Source organism: Anser cygnoides, chromosome 11 (genome assembly GCF_040182565.1).
Source record: "Anser cygnoides isolate HZ-2024a breed goose chromosome 11, Taihu_goose_T2T_genome, whole genome shotgun sequence".
Classification (NCBI taxonomy): Eukaryota; Metazoa; Chordata; class Aves; order Anseriformes; family Anatidae; genus Anser; species Anser cygnoides.
Window position 1 is genome coordinate 19,372,571 of NC_089883.1, and position 24,904 is coordinate 19,397,474.

The following is a 24,904-nucleotide window of genomic DNA, read 5'->3' on the forward strand; positions in this document are numbered from 1 at the left end:
TGAGATTCTACCTAAATTTGTTAAAAAACAAAACAAAACAAACAAACAAAAAAACAACAGTAAGAATCGTACCTAAATTATACCATACATCCATTTCTCCACTCAGTGTTCTTACTTCAATTATTGTTTGCCCAAGGAAGTCATCTGATTCCTTTTTGAAATGTTGTTTTACTCTAGATTTGATGTCATCATCTTCATCCCATACTCTCACTTTTATTCTATCTGTAGAGTTATGGCATTCACTGTAAAAACAGTAATAAAATTAAGAACGTCATATATAAGCTGCATACATTTGTACTGCCATCTAATTCATTGTGCTTGAATTCTGTATACTTGCTTAACTTCTTTATATGACAGAATAGCAACAACTGCAATATTGAGTGAAATAGAAGTTCATACCGTATTGCCAGGGGAAAGCTAGAATTAATACATATAGAAAGTAAAGAGAGTAACTTGACTGAATTATGTATACATGTGGATAACATTTATGAATGTTATAAACTACTGAACATTGAAACTATCCACTAACTTATAATGTGTACTTGTTGATGCTATTACTTAACAAATATCTTAGGAAAGATACAGTCAGATCAAGTATTTTTTCATTCATGAACATTATGTAGTTCATATAGTAGACCACAGAAGTAGTGGCCTCTAATGTAACAATAAAAAATGTAAGAAAATCTTAGAGACAATTTTCAGTATGGGGCACAAAATTCTTGAGTAACTGATTTGTTTAACTCTTCTCCAAGACCTCAGTTTCCCTTGTAAGGAGAAGTAGGGACAGATTGCCATGCACTAAAAAACTGCAAATTGAAGTGGCTTATGAAACCCTCGTGAGTTGAGTTAATTTGAAAAGCTTCTGGATGCATGAGAGTGATCCCAGTGGATAACATTTTTTGGTCCCAGCTCCAAGGTCTTAGTCTGAGACTCGATTAAGAATTCTTGCTTGAATTCTATTCTAAACACTACCACTGCTCAATGATCTATTTTAGCAATTCCAGCATTAAAACAGTAATACTATAACTTATCTCCCAACTGGTACCCCTCAGGGTGTGTTCTAAGAATTAATTAGCAGTGGTAATAGGCTTTGGAAGTATAAAGTGCTTTAAATGCCATTATTACTGTCAGGGATAATCAGTCACTAAAAATGGCATGCACTTCTACCCTGCCTCACTGTGACATCACTCAATATCACAAAAATATTTGTGCCTGTTCATATTCCAAATTTCAACACTGAAGATAACTCTGGTAATTAAAAAATATGTTGTTTTGTGATTAGCAAGACTAATGAAATCTGGTTTCCTTTTGTCTTATGGCCAACTTCTCCGACATCTAGCAAACTGCAATCATCAATCGCATCTTCTCTCATAATTGGGATTTTCATAAATTACCCCTTCATATGGACTCCCTGGTGTCTATTACAGGGTGAGCTCATACTGAGGGCACTGTTAGTATCTCTCATCTCTGTCTGTTTTCAGAGAACATGACAGATGCAGTATTAGGGAATCCGTGAGATTTCTTTGAGTGACTGCAAAATTCAGAAGTTATTGGCAAGGACATATAAAAAATAGGAAGACATAGATGCAGATGGATCAAAGAAACATCCTTGTCTTAAGAAAATAGGCTATACCCAGAACCAAAGTATATAATTTTCCTAATGGGTAATTACTCTGAATTACTGATTAACACTGACAGAGCCCTGAATTGCATTTAGTTGTGCACTCATTAGAAATTTTAAACAAGGATTTTCTACTGTGGTATAGGGAGATCCACCACTGGTGAGGCATTTATGTGACCCTCACCACCATATCTGTGCTGTTAGTAGAAGTCTTGCTCTTGTTTTGCTTCCCAGGGAGATGCCACCTCAGGGAAATGTACTTCAGTACAAATACCATGTTTTATTCTCCCGAGACAACACATATTTCCCTCTAATGTAGCTGATTAAGCTACATAAGCTGATTAAGCTGATTAATGTAGCTGAATATTTATTCAGATGGTCAGCACCACTGTGCCTTTCCCTGATTCATTCATCTTTCCTACATCTTCTTCTGCTTTAATTTTAGGTTAGTGAGACATGGTGGTAGCACTACCAATGGGTTTATACTCACATGTTAATCATCTTGTCTAAACCTTTAGTGATCAGTCAGGTCTGCTTCTACGTGTTTGTAATGTTCCTATTTGAGACCCCAAAACTTACATAGACTTGTGATGCTGGAAGGGACAGGGTGGATGAATGCATTTTTACTTGCCTGCCCTGCAACATTGAGATTGAAGGGAGGTTTACTATTAAGCTTACAGAGCTTTCTCTGCGTGATGCTGTTTGCCTGCCCAGCCTCTCAAAAACAGCACTATGTAAAGAGATAATGTAAAGACGCATCCTGCTTTAGTCTATCTGATAACATCTTTGCAGAACTATGTGGCTTTGCAAAAATGTGGGATTCCTACCTCTGCTTAATCTGTCCAGGAAAATCAGCCCAAAGAATTCAAGAAAATGCAATGTATGTCACTCTCAAAACGTTCCATCTTCTAGCCACTCCCTATTACATGCTTAGTAAAAGTGTGCACTAAGGTGAGACACAGGAAATGCGAGAAGTGAATTGTTCTTTAGCACACGGAGACTGAAGGTACTGACACTTTTGAAAGCTGAAAACATTCCTCTATATTCAGATAAGATGGATAGTAGAGATAGTTTTAATAATTTATCAACAATCTGGTGTTGCTATAACATTTCTGCATTTACAGAATACTGCACAGACATAACTAATCCTCATGGCATTCCTGTTTTTATGCTAATAGCTAGAGTAATGAAAAATGTAATAAACAATGTGTACTATAAGAAGATCCCCACATAAGCGTGCTATTAGCTATACTTTCATGACCTGATTTTAAACCTCATCTATGAGATCTGCATCCAGAGTTAAAATTACAAATAATTGATACACAGTAAAGAAATAACTGCTAGTAAATGAAGATGATGATAGAGAGTGTATTGTGACTAAATTGACATTTTGTTAAAAAGAAATAAATTCATAATAATAACATAGTTTCCTTGTAACTCTTCAGTAAAAAAAAATCTTACATCCACTAACAAATTTGCAGACTGTGAACAGTTAGGTTAGTTGGAGGTTTGTTCACTTCCTCTCCTCCCCCTCCTCCAAAGTGATATTTCTATAACTTAGAGAAAAACATTTTAAAAATAAAATATACTATCTCATTAAAATTCTGCAAGCAATCAGCGAAAAATTTTGGTTATTTCTGTTACACTGTACAAGTGGTGCTCTTTAAGGGAATTCTAAGGAAAAAAAACATCCAGCTGGATACCTGCAAGATGCCAGAAAGTCTCCATCAGAAACTCTGGACTGAAATATCTGAAATATGAAGCAATGGTCAGCTTCAACATGGAGATTTCAACTATCACGGTGTCTAAACTACATCAATGCTGTTTGGTGCTAGAAGATACCTTTTCTCATCATTATCTGCTAAAATATACAGCAGTAAGAATGATCAGAGACAGTCTAGTTTGTACAAACATGTTTTTTCTTCCCTGAGAGTGACTGGAAATCTTCCCAGGCACACTCAATTGGATTTTATATCTTTATCTTTAATGATATTTTCAGTATATCACCAGGAAATCTTCAACAATATCAGAGATCAGACGAATTCTAACAATTTAGTGCCAATATTTCGGCCAAGTGGCAATCATTGTCTTCACAAAAACCTCTTCATTGATCTAATTTAAGTCACACAGTGTATGTTTTCATTCACTGAATGGAGTATGAGGTATCCATTGAAGCTATTTGTCCGAATCATATGATGTCCTCGTGACAGCCAAAATAGAAGATGTAATATAAAATAATCATCCAGTTATATGAAAGACTTCTGGATTAGACAACTGCAGCTGAAGTGTTAACATAATGAGTAGTTGGAGGAAACATGATCCCTTCAGTCTGCAAGGCAATTTGGAGAGGTATGCTTGCTAAACAACACTGCCACAAACAGACAGATTTCCATATTTCAGCAATTTGAGTCAGCTGTTGAAAATAGTCAAGAAAATAATGAGTGAAGACTTCTATTATTGTGTTGGATGCTCCTAAAGCACCAATATATTTAGAAGTTTGTACAAAACTGAAAACCATACAGCCAACATATTTTTCTCCCCTGTAACTGAGTGGTCTCTCTTCCCATATCAGACAAGTTCAACTAAAGATGCAAGCAGACAGACAGCAGTAAGAACCTGTCTTTGTTATGGGGCTGAAAAAAAAATCACCTATCACTGATGCCTTGTTACTCATTAAAACAATAAAAAAACTATTCTGATATCTCCTTTCTGATAATGTGAATAAAAAAAAAAAAAAAGCCCTTGCTACCTATAATATATTAGTTAAGGGAACATCTGCTGGCCTATTTACTTCTCTAGCTTTTGTACAAAAAATATACATTTCAAGGAAAGATGTAATCTTCCTGTGGTATTCTTTAGTTGATAGTTTACTGAGGTGCATACAGGTGTACAGAAGCTCTCCTGTAGTTATTGCTTATGAGTTCTCACACTGAAATCTATGCCAGTATCCCAGGTTTCTGTGGCATGGACATTTAACAGAACATTACAAGACATGCTGTTAGAAACATTCACTCTCTGCTAGCCATACAGTCATATTAGGATTATGTATGGTTCTGCAACCTGAATACTGCCCTCACTCTATTTGCTGTGACAGAACAAATGCACACTGGTGAGCCATTTTTTTCCAAGTCCTTGTTTCAGAACAGATTGGGAAATTTAAATGAATGTCTTGGTAATATGATTAAATACAAGATTTAAGATTTTTTGATGTATTTTATTTCTGAATTTAGCATTTAGGAGATATAATGATGATTAGTATTAGATTTAGACAGGATGATCAAACATCACTAATAAAGCCTAACTTAAATTAAACTTCCTGAAATAGTTATATTGATCCGGTTTAGATTTAATCTTGTGATTAAACACTTATAGTTTACTTAATACGCTTTAGAAATTCTCATAAGCTTTCAAGTGAAATCTAACACGTTAAATAACTCAGGGAGATTATTTTAGACAGTGTGTTATAAAAATGATTGAAAATATATTCAGTTCAAGGCACATATAGGAGATTGTATACGTATATATAGCATATATTCAGGAGATTTATGGTATAGCATTTTTTTAATTAACATAATTGCTGGGCAGCAGATTATAGTAATACCCAGAGATGAAAAAAAAATAATAAAATTAAAGTTTCAAGTGATTTTATGGTAGCCCTGCTCACATCTTTGAACAAATAAATTTAGAACTTCGTACCAAGTTTGCTGAGTTGCTCATCCAACTCTTGATATTATGCAACTCATACAATTAAGTTCAAGAAAGTAATTGATCTCCTGCATTTTTTTACTCGCAGTCATTCAGTAAGATATGACACTTTAACATCTACTGGAGTAACACAATCCAAAAAGAAAACATGATCTACATACAGGTAGCCTGTAAGAAGTTTATGAGTGTTTTTTTTTTTTTTTTTCTTTTCTGAATTGACTATTCATTTCTAGTACTGGCTTTGAATCTGTGTAAGGAATGGACATACATTGTTTAGTTTAGTTGGGTTACTTAGTACCATTCCTCAGACAAATAGAAGAGGCAATTAGGGTCATACCTCTTTCAAACTCACAAGGGGAATGATAACCTCTGCAATCAAAAGGCAGCAGATTTCAGTCAAAGAACAGAGAAGAGAAAATAGCTGTTGTGCTACATGACAGGGAGATCATCTCTCATGTTACAACATTGCACCTTCTTGAATAAGACAAAGATAATTTCAAATGACCGAACCCTAAGGAATAATGAGAAATAATGTCTTCCTTGTGAAAGAAAAAAAGGAAAAAGGAAGGAATTAATGTTATATCCCGAAGACAACTATTTTGTTTTGTGGTGATTGGCTATTTTTAAAATTTTCTTTTACACATGGTGACTAACCGTAGATCCTGAATCCTGACTGGGCAGTCTGCAGGATCCTGAGCTGTTCTGTTACTGCTTAATAAATTCATGGATGCTTATAAAAATGATATATCCCCTTTATCATCACTGATACAAGGTTTCATCAGATAAAGTTGTATCAAATTAACACTCAGTTTTGAACAACACTGTTAGGCATAAGATTAATAGACTTACATAACAAAGTTCCATGGGTTAGACTATTGTAATGTGTTACCAGTTTGCATATATTCTCAGTGAGTATGCAAATAAGGCTGTGTTGTATTTAACACTGGAATTTTACATCCTTTTAAAATTATTATATCATCATCTTTTCACAATTTACTATACTACTGTTTTCACACACCTTCCATATAATATCTATTGATTTTATCTGATAATACTGTTCAGGGTACTTTCAGGGTAGACTAGAGCTTTTCTGAGCTTTCAGGCATACAAAAAACAATTTCACGCAAAATTTTCTAAACAAAGTCTAGGGCTTATATTAGCCTTTCAGAATCCTTAATTGACTTTGAAAATAGCAGTTAAATACACATCATATACTGTGCCACATAGTAATCAAGCTGAGAAAAGAATAAATGCTGAAATACTTTTGATAAACATAGAGGAATAACACTAAAAAAACCTGATATTATTATCAGATTAGTACCATTCTCAGTCAGGAACGTGTTGTATCCTAAAGCAATATTTAAAGGAAAGGAACAACATAACATAAGTGAATTGGAATTTCCTGTACTGTAATATCTCTTTCTGAAAGAAGTTCTGAGAGCACTGCAAGAGTTAGAATTGGCATGAAATCATATTCAAACCTTAGTAAACATATTTCAGATTGGAACATCTACTTTGTGATCAGGGTTGAACTTCTGTAATGTGCTGACAAAAAACGATACCATTTTCAGTTCTGGGGCTGTAGCCAAGGAAATGAGACAGACAGAAGGATCCTACAAGACTCTCCAGATCTGACAACACTCAGTCTTGGAACCGTTACAAACAACCCAGCCCAGAGTCTAAAGTGCACCAGATATTATGAAGTGCCTCAGTTTCACCTACGGTAATCATACTGTTGAATAAATTTTTTTTTTTTAACTTTCATGGTTAGTGTCTGAGGCACAGGAATGCATCTATAACATTTAAGGTCAAAGTCCAAACAATTTGTTACTGAAGTTCCCTATAAAATTAGAATAGACACCAACAATAGATTCCCCAACAAATATGAGATCTATGAATAATATTGATACAGTTATAACAAAATTGTATGCTCTCCCCATTCAGAGCTATTTTATTAATGCTATAAATGTGCATAGTATAGAAAACATGCTTTCAAGTTGGGTAAGTTTTTCACTTGGTAACATTATATCACCTAAAATATAAGTTAAAAATGCAAGAAACAATGTCATCTTCTATACTCACAAATAGAATTTCTCATCCCATACTGGATTCAAGTTTCCAAAAATAGTCTTTGTTCTCCGCTTATTTTTGCCAACTTGCACGGTAACATAGGGGTCACTTGAGCCAGTTTTGTCCTTAGCTTGTAAGCCTTGAGCACAAAGCACTGCAACAAAAGGAGAAAATGTGCTTTAGCCAAGAAAAAAATGAAGTGGTAACAGCAGCAACAGGAAACAAAGACCTCAGAATGAGGGCTGCTGAAACAAAGCTTTCTAGGTCAATTTTCCCAGCTTCTGTTGCTCTGGAGATAGATAAGGTTTTTTCTAGATAAGGTTTTTTCTAGCTACCATTCTGGACTGAATACAATCTACAAACATTGTTTAATAGGCTAATAATTTTAGATTCAGTAGAAAGCACAAAACAAATATTTTTCTTGCCATGTATAATCCAGATACTCTTCTTAAACTTTGATTTCATCATCACAGCAAAATAATACTGATGTGTAATTCGGCTTGAGCCAGATGATATCCTGAATCATAAAATTTTCTCTTTTTTTTCTTCCCCCAAATAAATAAATTAAAAAAAAATCCCAAAGATCAAAAGAAATTCAAAATGAAAATCCACAGACCTTCAAAAATCTGCACAATGGATTATGAAACTAGTCATAAGGAGCATGGTCCTGACTGTAATTTCTCATTCTCATGTGAAACTATGAGCATTTTCACAATAGTTTTCATTCTACCATAGACAGGATGACAGTTAGATCAGTTGTTATCAACTGTTTAAGTATAAATGACAGTTCATGTGTGTATATAGGTAACGTATATATGCAATTTGTAGCAAATATAAATACATGTAATTTGATTTTTCATCATAATTAGTAAAACCGGAAATCTCAAGAGAAAGGAAAATCGACAAATAGCAGCCTTCTAAACCCAGAGAACTGCCATTAAAACACTTGCCGTGGCCCTAAAATCAGCATAGCTAGGTTTTATTATTTTGCACATATTATTTAAAACATATCAGCAGTAGCATTTAATAAATATTCTCTGTTGTCAATCATTGTGGATGACGAAGCATGCTCTGAAAAATGAATACATAAAAATGGCACCTTCTCACTCAGTATATCAGCTACCCATGTGGTTCCAGTCACATCTGCTGACTTCAGTGAAAAAAAAACACTGAAGTACTTTTTACACACCTCATTCTTGAACAGATTAACTCTTAGGAATGAACTAGAACATCTTGTCTTCCCCGCTCACTGCAAATCTAAAGGAAAAGTTTCAGAATGCAAGGAAGTACCCCTCTCCACTTTTTTTCTTCTCTCCATTTTTTTTTTTTTTGTAATGCAGAAGAATTAAGTGCCAACTTAGAAAATTTCTTCCAGAATTGCTAGATTGCTAGCTATGATACTGGCCTGAACACAAGGCATCCTAGAGTATCCTTTAGAGATAGAACTAAAAGCATGAATATGATTTAAATATTTTCCTTCACACACCTCTCCATGTCCTCACAGTTTGGTGACTGTCACACAATTCAACAACTATGCTTTTGAGCTTCACGCCCATTACCTTCAGAGTGGCCTCCATTTTTCCCAGTCCATCTAATGAATGATCTCAGATTGTCCCTAGGTTTCTCCTGGCACATATCTGCTATTCCTCAGCTCCATTGACAGTTTATGTACTGACTCAAAGGCTATTGGGCTTTAGTGTGGACAACAGAGCCATGCATAGCTAACAAAACACACAAAAACTCTCACAGAATATTTCATTCACAGTCCACTTGCCAAATGCTTTTCTCCTTCCCCTCCTGAATGTCAGTTCTCCATTTCAGCAATAGAAATGGGAAGTCCATCTCCCAACAAGTCTTCCTCATATATCAAAAACTGCCATGAAATATAACAGTACTATTGTAATTTTTTTTTTGAGCACACAACCCCAATTTATATATTTGTTGATTTACTTTTAAAAAGTATAGGCATGTAGCACTGTATGAATAATATTATGTACGTTAAAAACATGCACAAAAGTTGAAATTAAAAAAAAAAAGAGACAGATGAAATAAACAATGATGTTCTAAATATTTTTTGTTATTAATGGTACAAAAATACTTTTTGTTATCTCAGAAATTATCATTAATATTTTTAGTGAGAATAAAGTAATTGAATAAGCTTCATTATTAATGAAAATCTTGATTTAACAGTTTGTGATACAGTGATTTAAGATCTGGTTTTAAGTTTATTTTGGTACTTGATTTAATGGCTGCCATAGCTGAAGAATATATCTCATGAAGAAGATACATAAATCCAAATAGAAGAAGTGCATCATTGACTACACCTACTAAACCATGACATATTTTTTCTGTCCCATCCCCCAGTTATGCAAAGGGTTTTGTTGAAATTCAGCCATTCATTTTTACAGATGTCAATCAGTTCTTGCAAACTAATTAAACTAAATTTTTGCATTTTTATATTTTTACCAAATGCGTTCAAAGCACATTGGAAACCCCTCATTTGGAAGATTTTTTAACAAAGTAGAAAATTCTGTGTCCATGTTTTTTAAGTGTACAGATGAGAGTTTTGGTAGGTGACTTTTTTGGCAGCAAAGTCTATATGGAAACATTTTCAAATATCTGTTTTCAAAATGTTCTTTCAATAGCACTTTCAAAAAATGTTTCCATTCTCACTAAATGTTAAAATGTCACCTTTGCCCTGAAAAGATAGTTTAAATGTGTTTATTGTTTGGGAAGAAAAAAAAAAAACCACAAAACTTCATCAAGGAAGAAGTCAACAAATCTAGAACACTTGTCTTTTTGTAAGAGAAAAATTTCTTACTCATCGTTAAGTTTGACAACTTATTTATGTGCTCTGTCATGAAATAACTGGGATTTTTGTGGTCATTCTCCATATCATTAGTAAGTATTATACGGAGTCTATTTAAAGGTCTTGCTTTTATAAAATCAACCACACCAATGACAGCCTGTAGCACTTGGTGCATTTCTGGCTCCACAATATTTGCTGCAATAACAGAAGAAAGAGTAGTAACAATATATAGTTTGTGCTATATCTGTAATCTTTCCTCAGAATCCATTTTTTTAATGCAGTTAACAGAACCATTCCACCACTTGCCAATTTTTCCATAAGACTTTGCTTTTTATTACAGAAGTTTTTTACTGTTGAGAATATACTCATTCCGGTATGTCTTTCCTTTAGAGTCTCACAGAAAAAAAAAAAGTAATTAATGAATTTTATTACTGAAATGGATTCTAGCAAGTGCTACATGCTGAGACACGTTAGAAATATCTGTTTTCAGCCAACTCTAAAGCAAACTGCTTACACTGTTTAATTTTTTCTATTTGTTTCTTCAAATCTTCAGCAATGTTTTCTATGCATCTTCCAACAGTATTTGTTGACAAAGGAATGCATTTTAGTTTGTCTCCATATTTTTCCATCTGTCATTTTAACCATCTTTACTGTGTCAGGAAGAACAAGCATTTCTGTATGTGGATTTTTTATTTTTGCAACTGAGTTAGAAACCTTCAAAGAGGCTTCTACAAATTCATCATAAAGTTTAATGAAATTTTTAGAGTGCTGTATTCAGTATCACATGACTGTAGACAGTGCTGATTAGAACTGATTAGATCATTAGATAAGAAGGTATTTTGTTTTGTTCGTTTGTACTCATATTATTAGCATTACCTTCAAAATGCAGTTTTTTGCAGGAATCTTTTTGAGCCACTTTCCATTTTGTGATGGTTAGTTTGGTTAAAACTAGATAGTATAATCCATAAACCCATTTATCTGAACACATAAACTACACTATGTCAGAATATGATGAAAGTGAATGAATGAGTAAGGGTGCCACTGAGCAGCCCTCTGTGCTGTGGAATCCCCACTCTTTGCCCAGGACTCCTTGTGTTTGTACCCTACCTTACACAGGTGCCTCTCCCACATGGACTGAATCAGCCCAGTGCCAGTGTCAAGCTGTATATTAAATATTATTAAAATTCAATTTCTTCCTTATCTCTTAGATTAAAAAATATTAGTTCTAATATTTTCTTCCAGCACCCCAACGCACACAAACCCAACTTTGGAGACCCCAAGTCTAGCCTGTTTCTCCAGTTATCAGCATACTTCACTTGATAATGTTTGGGGTTCTCTTGCAGCACATACTGGCACTTCTGGTCCTATTTATTAATACTTGTGCTGTATACCAAGGAATATGGTGAATATTGTAGTGCAACTGTTGGAAGGTATTAAGGGGTGTTTTAGAGGAAATGTACAAAAGCTCACTTAAAATGTAATATGAACTACATTTTTGGGACTTGCAATTGTGACAAAGCCATTAGCTTTTATTTGAGCCAAAATGCTGTATTTTGATCACAGCTTTACCTGCCCAACTCACTTCTGTTCCTATACCAGCAGTGTGAAAGTGATATGAACAAAGCAAGGTTCAAAACTGAAGACACAAAATCTGTTTTATAATAATCGAAGATATTTGTGTGGCCTGTGGAACACAGGTGATGTCAAGCTTCAAGTCACAAAGACCCCCATCAATTTGTTATTCTTTCAGATATGGCAGAAAAGAAGAAAGAAAAGAGACGTTTTCTTATTTTCCCTTTCTACTCGGTGGGTCTGATATGAAAGTAGCTGAGCTTTATGAAAGTATAAAACTATGCTTATGGAATGTTTTTTCAGAGCAGAACCAAATATTCAGGCACAAATGCTGCTGGCATTAGCTGCACTGCAGAAGATGACCTAACAGTATAAAATACACAGGGGAAATTATACCCTACTTGCTGCTCCTGATGAGAAGCATAGTAAAAACTTCACCTATAAAGTACCCATAAAATTTGACTGCAGCAAATGCCTTGCAGCCTGGCTTAAGAAGTTTGGGGTAGAGGCTAAATGCAGGGCAAAACATTTTTTTTTTTATTTTTTCCCCCTCCTTAAAAGATGTCGTTGTGCCAGTGAGGGAAAGAATTAGCAGAGTCTTCTATAACCCAAAACATTTACCTAGAAGTATACATCTCTGAAACACCAGCAGGGAAAGATTACTACCATTACCTCTCCAGATTATTATCATTTTGCTTATTTGACACCTGTGAAGCCATATCCAGATGAAATACTGTTTCTGCAGTTTAAAGCTCTCCAGTAAACAAGACTGACAAACTGGAAAAGGTCCCATGAAAAAGTGCCAGTTTGGTTAGAGTAAGCAATATATGAGTATAGATATATGAGATACATAGATATATGAGTATATATATATGAGAAAGAGCTAAAGATGTTGGGTTTTCTTATCCTGGAGAAAAAGGAAGCTGAGAGAAAATCTAACTGCAGCCCTCAACTACCAAAAAAGCAGTTAAGAGTGAAAATGAAGTCAGATTCTTCTCAAAATTGCTCAGTGAAATAATAAGAAGCTATAGCTGTAAGCTGCAGCAAGGGAAATCCCAGCTGTATATAAGGAAAACAATTTTACAATGTGAGTGGTTAATTTATGAAACTGGTTGCCCAGTGAGCAGGACAAATTGCCCAGAGATGATGTGGAATCTCCATCCTTGGAGAGTTTCAAATCTAGTATGGACAAAGCCCTGAACTTTGAAGTTAGCCCTGCTTTTATATATCGCCTCTTGCCGAGGCGATCGGCTCCGGGGCAGACGCGTTCTGCAGCGGAGCGGGGACTGAGACAGGCAGCGCTTTTTTTTTCGGCATCGAGGCCGCTCGAAGCAGCCGAGGGAGCCGCCAGGACCCGGCAGCCCCCGCGAGGGAGGCTGACGAGGCGTAGGCGGAGCCAGCAGCGCCCCCTCCCCGGCCGATCAAAAGCAGCCCCTAGGGAGCGCGGCGACCAGGGCGGGCAAACAGGGCGCGGCGCGGCAGTTAGCGCGGCAGTGCGCGCAGGCAGGGCGAGCAGGGAGGGCGAGCAGGGAGGGCCCCTCACCGGTCCCTTGCAGCGGTCTTTCCCTTCGATGCTGGTAGCCTGCTTGCGAGAAACCTGGCCATGGTATCGACCAGGGAGAAAACCGTGGCCTCCGCATCTCTTGCGGCCTCTCCAGCCGCGGTCACCGATGTGGCTACTCAGACGGAGGGTTCGGGGAAACACACCGCCGTCCAGCTCTTGGGCTGCAGGGTGTGCCCGAGTCTTCTGTCCGTATCCAACAGCAGCAGCGAGGGGTATGCCTGTGGGAGGTGTGCCCAGGTTGAAGAGCTGCTCAAACAGGTAGCGGAGCTTCGGGAGGAGGTGAGCATGCTTAGGAGCATCAGGTAGTCAGAGAGGGAAATTGACTGGTGGAGGTGTACTCTACCCTCTCTGAGACAGACTCAGGAGCCTGCCGCAGCACAGGTGTTTCCTGCTATGCAGAAGACAAAAGTCCCCTCATCCCACCAGGCAGTAAGAGGGGACCTAGGCCACGGGGGGGAATGGAGGCAGGTTCCTGTTCGGGGTGTTAGGCGAGCCCCATCCCTGCCCACCTCACCTTCCCATCTACCCTTATGTAACAGGTACGAGGCTCTAGAACACCATAGTCAGAACAATGAAGTAGACGAAAGCCCATCTCAGTTGGAGAGGGTGCCTAAGGCAAGGCAACCTACCCCCCACATTACTACATCATCTGTCAAGAAAGACAGAAGGGTTATTGTCATGGGGGACTCCCTTTTGAAAGGGACAGAGGGCCCGATATGCCGACCGGACCCAACCCATAGGGAAGTCTGTTGTCTCCCTTGGGCTCGGGTGAGAGACTTACCTAAGAAAGTCAAGTACCTGGTACAGCCCACCAACTACTACCCGCTACCAGTCTTTCAGGCTGGTAATGACGAGGTAGCAATGAGAAGTCTGAGAGCAATCAAAAGGGACTTTAGGGCTTTGGGGCAACTACTTAAAGGATCAGGGGCACAGGTTGTGTTTGCCTCTGTCCTTCCGATAGGGGGGATTGCTGCTGACAAGCGGGCTCACCACATTAACACATGGCTTTGGGACTGGTGCAACCGACAGAACTTTGGGTTTTTCGATCATGGGAAGGTCTATATGACGCCAGGCCTGCTGTCACCAGATGGGATGTGCCTCTCTCAGAGAGGGGTAAGGATTTTGGCTCAGGAGTTGGCAGGGCTGATAGATAGGGCTTTAAACTAGAGTTGAAGGGGGAAGGGGATAAAACCAGGCACGCCGGTGGTGAGCTAAGGGATGGTGCGCTAGAATCAGAGGGACTGTGTGCCAGTGAGGTCCTTCGGTTGGCTCCACAAGGTGCTGTGTGTAGAGAAGCGCATTTGAAGTGCTTCTACACAAACGCACGCAGTATGAGGAATAAAATGGATGAGCTAGAAGTCTTGGCCCAGTCCCGCAGCTATGACATCATCGGCATAAGTGAAACCTGGTGATATGAGTCCTGTGGCTGGTGTGCTGCAATAGATGGTTACAGGCTGTTCAGGAGGGACAAGCAGGGTAGGTGAGGTGGGGGGGTGGAGATGTATGTGAAGCAGGGGCTGGACTGTGTGGAACTTCAAGTTGGGGATGGCAAAGTTGAGAGCCTCTGGGTAAGGATTAAGGGACGAACAAATAAAGGGGATGTCCCTGTGGGAGTCTATGACAGACCACCTGGCCAGGACGACAACGCCAATGAATTATTCTTTGCAGAACTAAGAGATGCCTCAAGATAACTCCCCTTGTCCTTATGGGAGATTTCAACTTGCCAGATGTCAACTGGGATCACCACACAGCTGACGCGAGCAAGTCCAGGAGGTTCATAAAGCACCCAGATGATAACTTCTTGGTGCAGGTGCTAAGGAAGCCAACTAGGAAAGGTGCCCTCCTTGATCTGTTGCTGGAGAACAGAGAGGGTCTTGTGGGAGACGTGGCAATTGGCGGCCGTCTCGGTCATAGTGACCGTGAAGTGGTTGAGTTTAGAATTTATGGTGACAGAAGGAAAACCGCCACCAAAACTTCAGCCCTGGATATGGGGAAAGCAGACTTCAGGCTGCTCAGGGAACTAGTCAGCAAGGTCCCCTGGGAAGCTGCTTTTGAAGGCATTGGCGTCCATCAGTGCTGGTCAGTCTTTAAGCACTGCCTCCTAAAAGCACAAGAACAGGCGATTCCAAAATATCGGAAGTAAGGCAGGTGGGGCAGAAGGCCGGCCTGGCTGACCAGGGATCTTCTACTGGAGCTTAGGTGGAGAAAGAAAGTGTAGGGCTACTGGAAGGTGGGTCAGGCGACGAGGAAGGAATACAGGGATGCTGTTTGTGTTTGTGTGGAGAAAATTCGCGGGGCCAAAGCCCAACTAGAGTTGAAGCTGGCCATGTCTGTGAGAGACAATAAAAAAGGTTTTTTTAGATATGTGAACAGAAAAAGGAGAACCAAAGAAAACATAGGTCCGCTACTTGATGGGGAAGATCTCCTCACAGACAATGACATAGGCAAAGCAGAGACGTTTAATGCCTTCTTCACCTCTGTCTTCAATGCTGATGATGGGCTTCGGGACCCTGGGTGCCCTGAGCGGGAGGACCATGACAGTGGGAATGACAAACTCCCTACCGACCCTGAACGTGTGTGGGATTTGCTGCTCCACCTGGATCCATACAAGTCCATGGGTCTGGATAGGATCCATCCCAGGGTGCTTAAAGAGCTGGCTGACGTCATCGCGGGACCTCTCTCAATTATTTTTCAACAATCTTGGGAATCTGGAGAGGTCCCAATAGAGTGGAAACTGGCAAATGTTTTCCCAGTTTTCAAGAAGGGTAAGAGAGAAGACCCTAGCAATTACAGGCCTGTCAGTCTCACGTCAGTGCCTGGTAAAATTATAGAGAAGATGATTCTTGAAGTTATTGAAGCGCACCTGGGGAACAATGCAGTCATTGGTCCCAGCCAACGTGGGTTCATGAGGATAGGTCCTGCCTAACAAATTTGATTTCTTTTTATGATAAGATCACCCATCTAGTTGACCAAGGGAAACCAGCTGATGTGATCTTTTTGGACTTCAGCAAAGCTTTTGACACAGTTTCCCATAGGATCCTACTGGACAAAATGTCCAGCATACAACTTAACAAAACCATCATACGATGGGTGAGCAATTGGCTGATGGGCAGGGCTCGAAGGGTTGTGGTTAATGGGGCCACATCTGGCTGGTGGATGGTCACTAGTGGGGTCCCTCAAGGCTCCATTTTAGGGCTAGTCCTCTTCAATGTCTTTATAAATGATTTGGATGTAGGACTAGGAGGTGTTTTGAGCAAATTTGCCGACGACACCAAACTTGGAGGAGTTGTGGACTCGGATGAGGGTGGAAAGGCCTTGCAGAGAGATCTGGACAGATTGGAGAGCTGGGCGATCACCAACCACATGAAGTTTAACAAAGGCAAGTGCCGGGTCCTGCACCTGGGACAGGGCAACCCTGGCTATCCATACAGACTGGGCGATGAGACGCTGGGGAGCAGCCCCGCAGAGAGGGCTCTGGGGGTTGTGGTTGACAGCAAGTTGAACATGAGCCAGCAGTGTGCCCTGGCAGCCAGGAAGGCCAACCGTATCCTGGGATGCATCAAGCATGGCATCGCTAGTCGGTCGAGGGAAGTGATTGTCCCTCTCTACTTTGTGCTGATCCGGCCTCACCTCGAGTACTGTGTGCAGCTCTGGGCACCACAGTACAAGAAGGACATTAAACTGTTGGAGAGTGTCCAGAAGAGGGCGATGAAGATGGTGAAGGGCCTAGAGGGGAAGACGTATGAGGAGTGGCTGAGGGCACTGGGCCTGTTCAGCCTGGAGAAGAGGAGGCTGAGGGTGGACCTCACTGTGGTCTACAACTTCCTCACGAAGGGGAGTGGAGAGGCAGGTGACGTGTTCACTGTAAACATCAGTGATAGGACCCGCGGGAATGGTGTTAAGCTGAGGCGGGGGAAGTTTAGGCTGGACATCAGGAAGAGGTTCTTCACTGAGAGGGTGGTTGCACACTGGAACAGGCTCCCCAGGGATGTAGTCACTGCACCAAGCCTGTCTGAATTTAAAAAGCGATTGGACTGTGCACTTAGTCACATGGTCTAAACTTTGGGCAGACCTGTGCGGTGCCAAGAGTTGGACTAGATGATCCTCATGGGTCCCTTCCAACTCGGGATATTCTATGATTCTGTGATAAGTCAGAAATTCCTTCCAACATCACTTCCTAAATTATTTTACAGTTCCTTTGTGAGGATTGTCTTGATTCTGCAGAACTAAAATCACTATGAGTTTTGCTTCTAAAAGAAAAGAACCAAACCATTCAATAATACAAATGAGTTTTGTACCAACGCTAGTAAACTGATAATTACCCTGCACATAGAGTGTATGAAAACATTGGCACATTTACTGAGTAACTGGCAAAGATAATGCCATTTATGTGCTTGGGTATCCTATCAGTTGGCTCATAAAGAGCAGTAAAGGTCAATCTTGTATTTTTTGTAACAGTGTGAATATATTTGGTCTTACAGAACATATACGGAAAATATTTTGTAAAATCTGTTGGGAAGATTACCCTACATACAGGTGTGAAACATCAGCACCAAGAACTGATGTTTTAGGAAAGTTTCTATAAAGTAGCAAGAAGTTGCTTGACCTTAATTCAGGCAATAAAAATGGATAAATCTCAGAACAATGGGGTGTGAAATTGTTGAGCTGTAGTGTTAATAGTATTTCAATTTTCATGAACTTTAACTCTTGTAATTGGTTAAAAGGGGCAAAAAAAAAAAATCTCAAGCACAGGAGATACTGGTAGGAGGTAGAAGAAACAGAACAAGATCTTTTACTTATCTTCCTCCCTAGAAAAGTGGAATATAAAGTACTTTTGCCAACAACTCTTACTTAAAACACTTCCAGTTAGGATGTTACAAATTCGGCCAATTATAGATGCACCAAATTCACAATTTAACATACAGTTCCAGCTCTAAGTACAATAAATCTTACTCCTGAACCAGGGGACTAGGAAGGAGAGAACTCTTATATCAAACAAGTCAGAAGAAAATTTACCTGTGATGGTTATTTTTGCTGACCATTTGGATGTCCCATCTAAAACACTTTGTTTTGCTGCTTTTGTATATTGTACAAAATCTTCTTTGGAAATATCAAACATTTCCTGGATCACTTCAAACACCTCTGGTCTATTTTTTTCTCTGATCTTCATTCTTTCCTTCATAGCACTAATAATGTTCTGTGTTTTATCTTCTGCACCATGTTTGGAACTTTTTTCAGCAGCTCCTGAAATCACAGAAAAGGTCAACACATTTATTAATATATTGCTTTCTTAGTTATTTTTTTCTCCAGACAATTAGTTCTCCAGACAATTTTTCATACTGCAGTACTCAAAGCAGATGTATGTTTCATGTGGATAATTCCAAGACTCTTATAGTTATTCTTTGTGATACCTAAAAATTATCAATTGACTTAGTTTAATATTACGAGTTAATATTCAACTTCAACCAGTTACATGTTATATGCAGAAATATTTGTTGAATCAGTACTATTCAGTACTGATCGATACTGTGAAAACATCACAACACCTAGATTTTCTTATATGGTTAGGCACGCTGATTCTTTCAGAAGGGTGTACAGAAGTGTTCAGTATCTGACACTGTTTGTTCTGACCTTTGCCTCTGTTACTAGTTAGTTAAATTTAAATAATGAATTTACAAATAATTTTTAAAATTTCATATTCTTTTTTCTCTAATTCAGCGCAATATCTTCATTTCTTTCTCTCTCTCCTTTTACAGTAGGATGATACAGGAAACATATTTGTTCCATTAGGACAAAAATATTATTAACAAAACCAATGTTTAAACCAGCTAATATTTCCACCTCATTTTTCAGAGAATTTTTAGTTTGACAGCAAAGAGATTAACCTGGATTCCTGCTATGCTCTCCCACAGTGGAAATCTAATGAACAATAGAAAGAAGCAGGCATAGCAGCTTCAGATAGTTTCTTGACCACTTCCAGATACATCTCAGTATTTACTGACTCTGCCTGCACTCCAGGAAAGTTTTTTCATTCCTTACTTGAACAGTGTTCATAAAAAATATATAAATTGCAATTATCACATAAATTCACTTAATGGAAGCATTCAAAATCTATTTAATTTAAGTATTGTGATTAGTTTGAGACTACCCTAACTGCCAAACAGTTCTGTAACACTGACTTGACTTCCTCACTCCAGATCAGAGTCTATCACACTTTGTTTCTTCTTCTTTAAACCTCATGAGTGAGCAAAACCAGTTCACAAAAGCTCTGTGCTAACACTGGAATGTTCTGTTCCCTGTCTCTCATAGAGTAGATATGACATTCAGGTTGCAACTGAATAGATTAAAGAAAATGAAGTTCTAGCACTGGGACCAGCCGGGGAAAGAATACTCTGTTTAATAAACAATTGTGTTTCTGGAAAGAAATAGATGAGGTTAGAGAATCTTATGAAATCTAGTTTTGCATACTAAGAATTATGTGAATCTGCATTACCCTGCTCTTAACAGCTGCAGACCAAGGGTAGGATTCGAGGGAGAGATCTGTAGTCTCCTTCCTTCCTATTATGAAGTAGAAAGATACAGGCCTATTAGTAGATGCAAACTTCAGGACAGAAGAAAGCGGAGAACCTCCTAATAAAACAAATATATTTACAACAAAGAAATGCATTTCTTTGCTGCAGAGGCCAGTCTCCACAGAAACTGAATGACGGAACACAGGTATTGCAGGATCAGTTATGAGACAGAATAACATTTGTTTTTGCTGATATGCTGGTGATCATCCATATATCACCCGGAGTGCAACCTGACAGCACACTTTGTTCTCACAGTACTACCAAATATCAAAAAACATAAGAAGAAAGCTGAACAGTAGGCACTAAATTGTGATATTAAAACTCAATCAACACAATACATGTGCTTGTGTGTTATTAAACTTCACAGCTTTTTGTAAAATGCTTCTTGAGTAACCACTCAGGTGAATAATATGTATGGAATAGAGAGGTTCTACTCTTCAGTAAAATTTTCATTATTAGTAATTTCAGTAAGTGTATGAGGATGATAGAAGAGATTAAAGTATATTATCTATGTGATAATGATTGCTAGACTGTATTAACCTATGATGGTATGTCAGGTCTATCCTATAAAATAATTCTGGAAAAGAAATAAAATACTCAAGCAGTGGTGCTGATTTGTCTGGGACTTCAAAACCACTGCAACTTTTACTGTAAATAAATAAAGTATAAGGACACCATGCTGTTACAGGTTTTATTCATAATTCTTCCCAAGAGAGTTGTGGAGAGTCTTCTATCTCTAAAAGTCATAACCAATCTCAGAGGCACTTTACAGTTCTCTTTATAAAGTGCCCTCTGTCTGTCAGTATAAAGTGTTTCTGATCAATGTCTCTGCAATACACATCGCACTGGAATAACTTACAAAAACATGTCCATACTTTTTATCTTGTGTGTGTGTATGAGGAAAGAAATAATCAGACTTTTGTTTCAGAATGGTATTACAAATATTGGAAGCATAAACTGAAATCCCTGCAGTGCTAAGCAGGCTATTCCAATTCTTGATGAGACTAAAATCATCATCATCACTAGCAGCAATAAGTATATTACCTTTCCAAAAGGTTGCAAAAATATTATCTAGTTAGTCTTTTTAACACAGCTCCTGAGAGGTACAAAGGATTATTGCTCCTTTTAAATGGATGGTTAAAAAAAATAAAAAAATGTTAAACAACTTGTTCTGCAATTAGAATTCAGATATTTTAGTGCTGTTCTCACTGTAGAGGAAACTCAGTTCCTTCTCTACAATACCATCAAACGTCATCATATTTTTTGATGGCAGCTTTGTGCCATTCCCACATGTCCTGTCACTGATTACTAGGGAGAAGAGACTGGCGTCTCTGTCTCCACTTCCCTCCTCAGGAAGCTGTAGAGAGCAACGAGCTCACCTCTTAGTCTCCTTTTCTTAAGACTAGACAACCCAAGTGTTCTCAGCCTCTCCTCACAAGACATGAGGAGATTAAGGACACTAAAATTAGGAATTAATACAAAAAGAATTAAATGCAACCATGAAATCAAATACCATCTGGAGAGTTCTCCAGTAATTTTATTTCATGAGTTGATGATCACTGAGCTGCCTAGAAATTGAGACAGGTGGTTCCTGCAAGATGAATGAAAACAATCTTTTCCATTTTCTTTTAAGGATATAATATCATAACCTAGGGACAAACCATGGACACATTCTGAATGACAATTGTGGATTTCTGTAGAAATTCTTACTGATTTTTGAGACAGTATAAAATTGGAATATGCATCAAAATGCAAAAAAAATTAAAAAAAAATTATGAAAAATAAGCATAGCCTTCTATTTCTACTAAATTTTTATTACAACTGTTTTTGTATCTTTTACTGCTGACAGTATCAACAGCTTTTTTCATGCAGTATTGATCAGACAAATTAAGACAATATCATAACTTACCTTGTGCAATAAGTTAACAAGCTCCTTTTACCCTAGGGACTAATACAAACTCAGCAAGATTGGAATCAATTGATTTAATATTATACCTAATACTATAAGGAGGCATCTTGCTGAAGGTGAGAAGTCTAACAAATATACTACTGATTTCTTTTTTAAAAACCTAATTTAAAACAAGCCTAGATATTGACCCTAAAGAGCTTTAGATGGTAATTTGTTTCTACAGTCTACATTAGTAGTCATTACATATAGAAGAATAAAAAAATTACAGAAGCTTAGAGGCCAGTATGTCCTAGTGATTATAGGTCAGCCAAAATGATAACTGTGCTAAAAATAACCACAATGAAATGCATTCCTTTCACTTTATGGTGTGTTAACGTCAGCTGTGTTACAAATAGCCATTTATCCAACTGTACTGGTCAATTCTTTTTTTTTTTTTTCTTGATTGAACGCTGAAGTCCACATACCTTGTTTCATTTATGTTTAAAATGTTTGAAGTAGCATAATATTCAAACTCACTGCATAATGAATCTGATGAAAAAACACGTCAGGATGCTCAAAAACTTTTGTGTACAAATGTGAATATCAGGAGCCTTCAGATCTGTCAAATTCTTTTTGTCCATAGTATATCTTCTAGAGGTTCACTCTTTCAAAACTAAGCTGTTTAATGTTTACAACATGTTTATAGCACAGATGACTAGCAATCCTATTTATTTTTGCCAGCTCTCTCTCAACCTAATCATTTATATATTTGTAAAAATTCTATGAAGGCAGTATAGCTCTCTGAAGTATTTTTTATGTATTTTGGAGCTGGCAATAATTCATGAGCCAGGGAAACTCTGGAGTGAGTGAGATTTGTTTCAGATAAGTGAAACTGAGGAAAAGCTGAAAATTTTACTCTATGTATTTCAGCTTTAGCCAAGCTTCAGCTGTTACAGGGAAGGATGCATCTCGTGCCAAGTGCATGTTTGTGTTACCTACAAAAACAGCTCATCTCTTACCAATTTGGCCGCAGTTTCTTTCTTTGGAAGTGGGAGAAGTGGGATTGACTTGTAATTATCATTTGAAGGTGTTGTACCACATACAAGGAAAGGATTGCTAGTTTTGAGTGGTTATAACAGCTCAACCTCTGTGGAGGTGTGGCAAAATAAACATTTAAAAACAGTTCCTGTATCCTTGCATAGGAGGAAGCAAACTGCAACCAAATTAGAGGTAATGTAAACACAGAAATACAAAAGTATTATACTCAGAACTAGCTGACTTGCATGTAGTTTTCCAGTCCAAAGAAAAAGATAAATATGATGTTTCATCTTAATTCTAGTCCCAAAGTACTTCCTGCTTGATATTTTCCCGGTATATGTAGACGATTTGGTATTTGGAAGAGAAAAGATCTGATTTACTCCTCCTATTTTTGTGTTCTTCCCCCTGCCCTGTGGATACTACTATAGTGATTTAACTACTTCTGAAAAGAGAATTACATTTTTAATTGCACTGTAATATTCATAAGGTAAATTCGAAAGACCATCTAACAAGTACGTAATATTTATTTTACCTTGCCATCTATATTCTTTAAGATTCCTTTGTTACAATGACTTGAAATAGCAGATATTCTCTCAGCATAATCCTTATTGCTGGCGTACTCAAAAGTATTTACAACCACTAACATATGAACCATATGGGTTTACAGAGATAATTTTAATGAGGTATTTTGATTGCTGAAATCATATTACTATGACTACAATGAGTATCCTTAGTATTTTCTTTATCTTTGCTTTGACATTTCTGTTATTCTGAGTTAAAACAAAGAATGCTAACTTCATGAAAGAAATTGCTCTGGATGCTGCCATATGCAATGGAAAGTAAATAATATACTGATGCTACAAAACATTATTTTGCAACTGACCGGCAACATTCCTCATGTTCCAAGAACAAAATTAACTTTCATAGTTTCTGGCTAGATCCTGAACAAAAGAAAATCAACATGTCTTCGCTAATTTCTGATGATTTGGCCCTTTATTTCAGAAAATATCTGAGCATACAGACAAAATCAAAAGGTGTCATGTACTGGGAAGTGTTAGATTTACAGAAAATACTCACTCTGCAAACAGTCAGCATTTAGAAGGTCTTGGCACTTCTCATGACATTTAACACCACATTCGGTACATCTCATGCCTTGCCTTGCTATGCCCCAAAGTAGACCTTCACATTCATAACAGTATGTAGGAGTTGTAGCTGTCCAAACTTCAAAGTTATGGGGTGTAGTTGATGATATTGGATAGATCAAAGCCTGCAACGTCTTCTTGAAAACATGTATTTTCTGTTGAGTGAGAAAAAAACATATCAGGACTTCACTTGAAGTACTGCTTTGTACAAGTGAACTTGGAATTAAAGAATGTCATTACACTTCCAATATTAATAATAATAATATCAGAATATGCATAGAAGTATTAATTCATCTGTGAAATACTGATTTACTTATTTCTTCTTGCCCTTCGAAAACAAAGGAAGTCTGGATGACCTTTATGACTGATTATAGAAATGGGAGAATTAAGTTGGAAACAGTTCAGTCAATTATTTTATTAACAGAGCTCTACATTCTTCTATGTCTTGAGGCAGAAATTAAAAAATTTATTAGCATTGCATTCCCTGATGCTTTTTAGTTCTCTAACATTATTTCTCAATATTTAAACACTTCCTATGGGGACTTAGGCACACTGCACAGAATATACCTTGATTATATACATTGCTATTCCTTAATACTAATGTCTGAATAATCTCATCATCGAATTAAACCAGGTTAAATTTTGTAGTTCTGTATTCCCATTGTAGCATGCTGATGGTTTCCTTTTTAGGAACCAAGATGATTTTTACCTAATAAGCAAGAATGATCCATTCTCTTAGAAACAGACACCCATTTCTTTGACTTTTTTGGCTTATAGCAGGCATGACCAGTTCTAGAAAGAGCAGAGTTACCAGCTGTTCACTGATTAGTATTACAAACAACTTGAATCTCAGCTCCTTAGTGCTTAACGAGCTGAAAACTGACAAAGCAGTCACTGGAGTATTATATAAAAGATAGGGTTAT

At 37.8% G+C, this 24,904-nt stretch overlaps 1 protein-coding gene across 1 annotated transcript in view; it reads right to left on the reverse strand.

Annotated features, from left to right (window-relative positions):
• UNC13C (unc-13 homolog C) overlaps positions 1-24,904 on the reverse strand; it is a 161,110-nt gene that overhangs the window by 84,212 nt on the left and 51,994 nt on the right. The window contains exons 7-10 of the mRNA XM_013177313.3: positions 23,917-24,136; positions 18,358-18,585; positions 7,409-7,550; positions 73-242 (exon numbers count right to left, since the gene is read on the reverse strand). Of these exons, the coding sequence (XP_013032767.3) occupies positions 73-242; positions 7,409-7,550; positions 18,358-18,585; positions 23,917-24,136 (760 nt within the window). The remainder of the gene's footprint in view (positions 1-72; positions 243-7,408; positions 7,551-18,357; positions 18,586-23,916; positions 24,137-24,904) is intronic.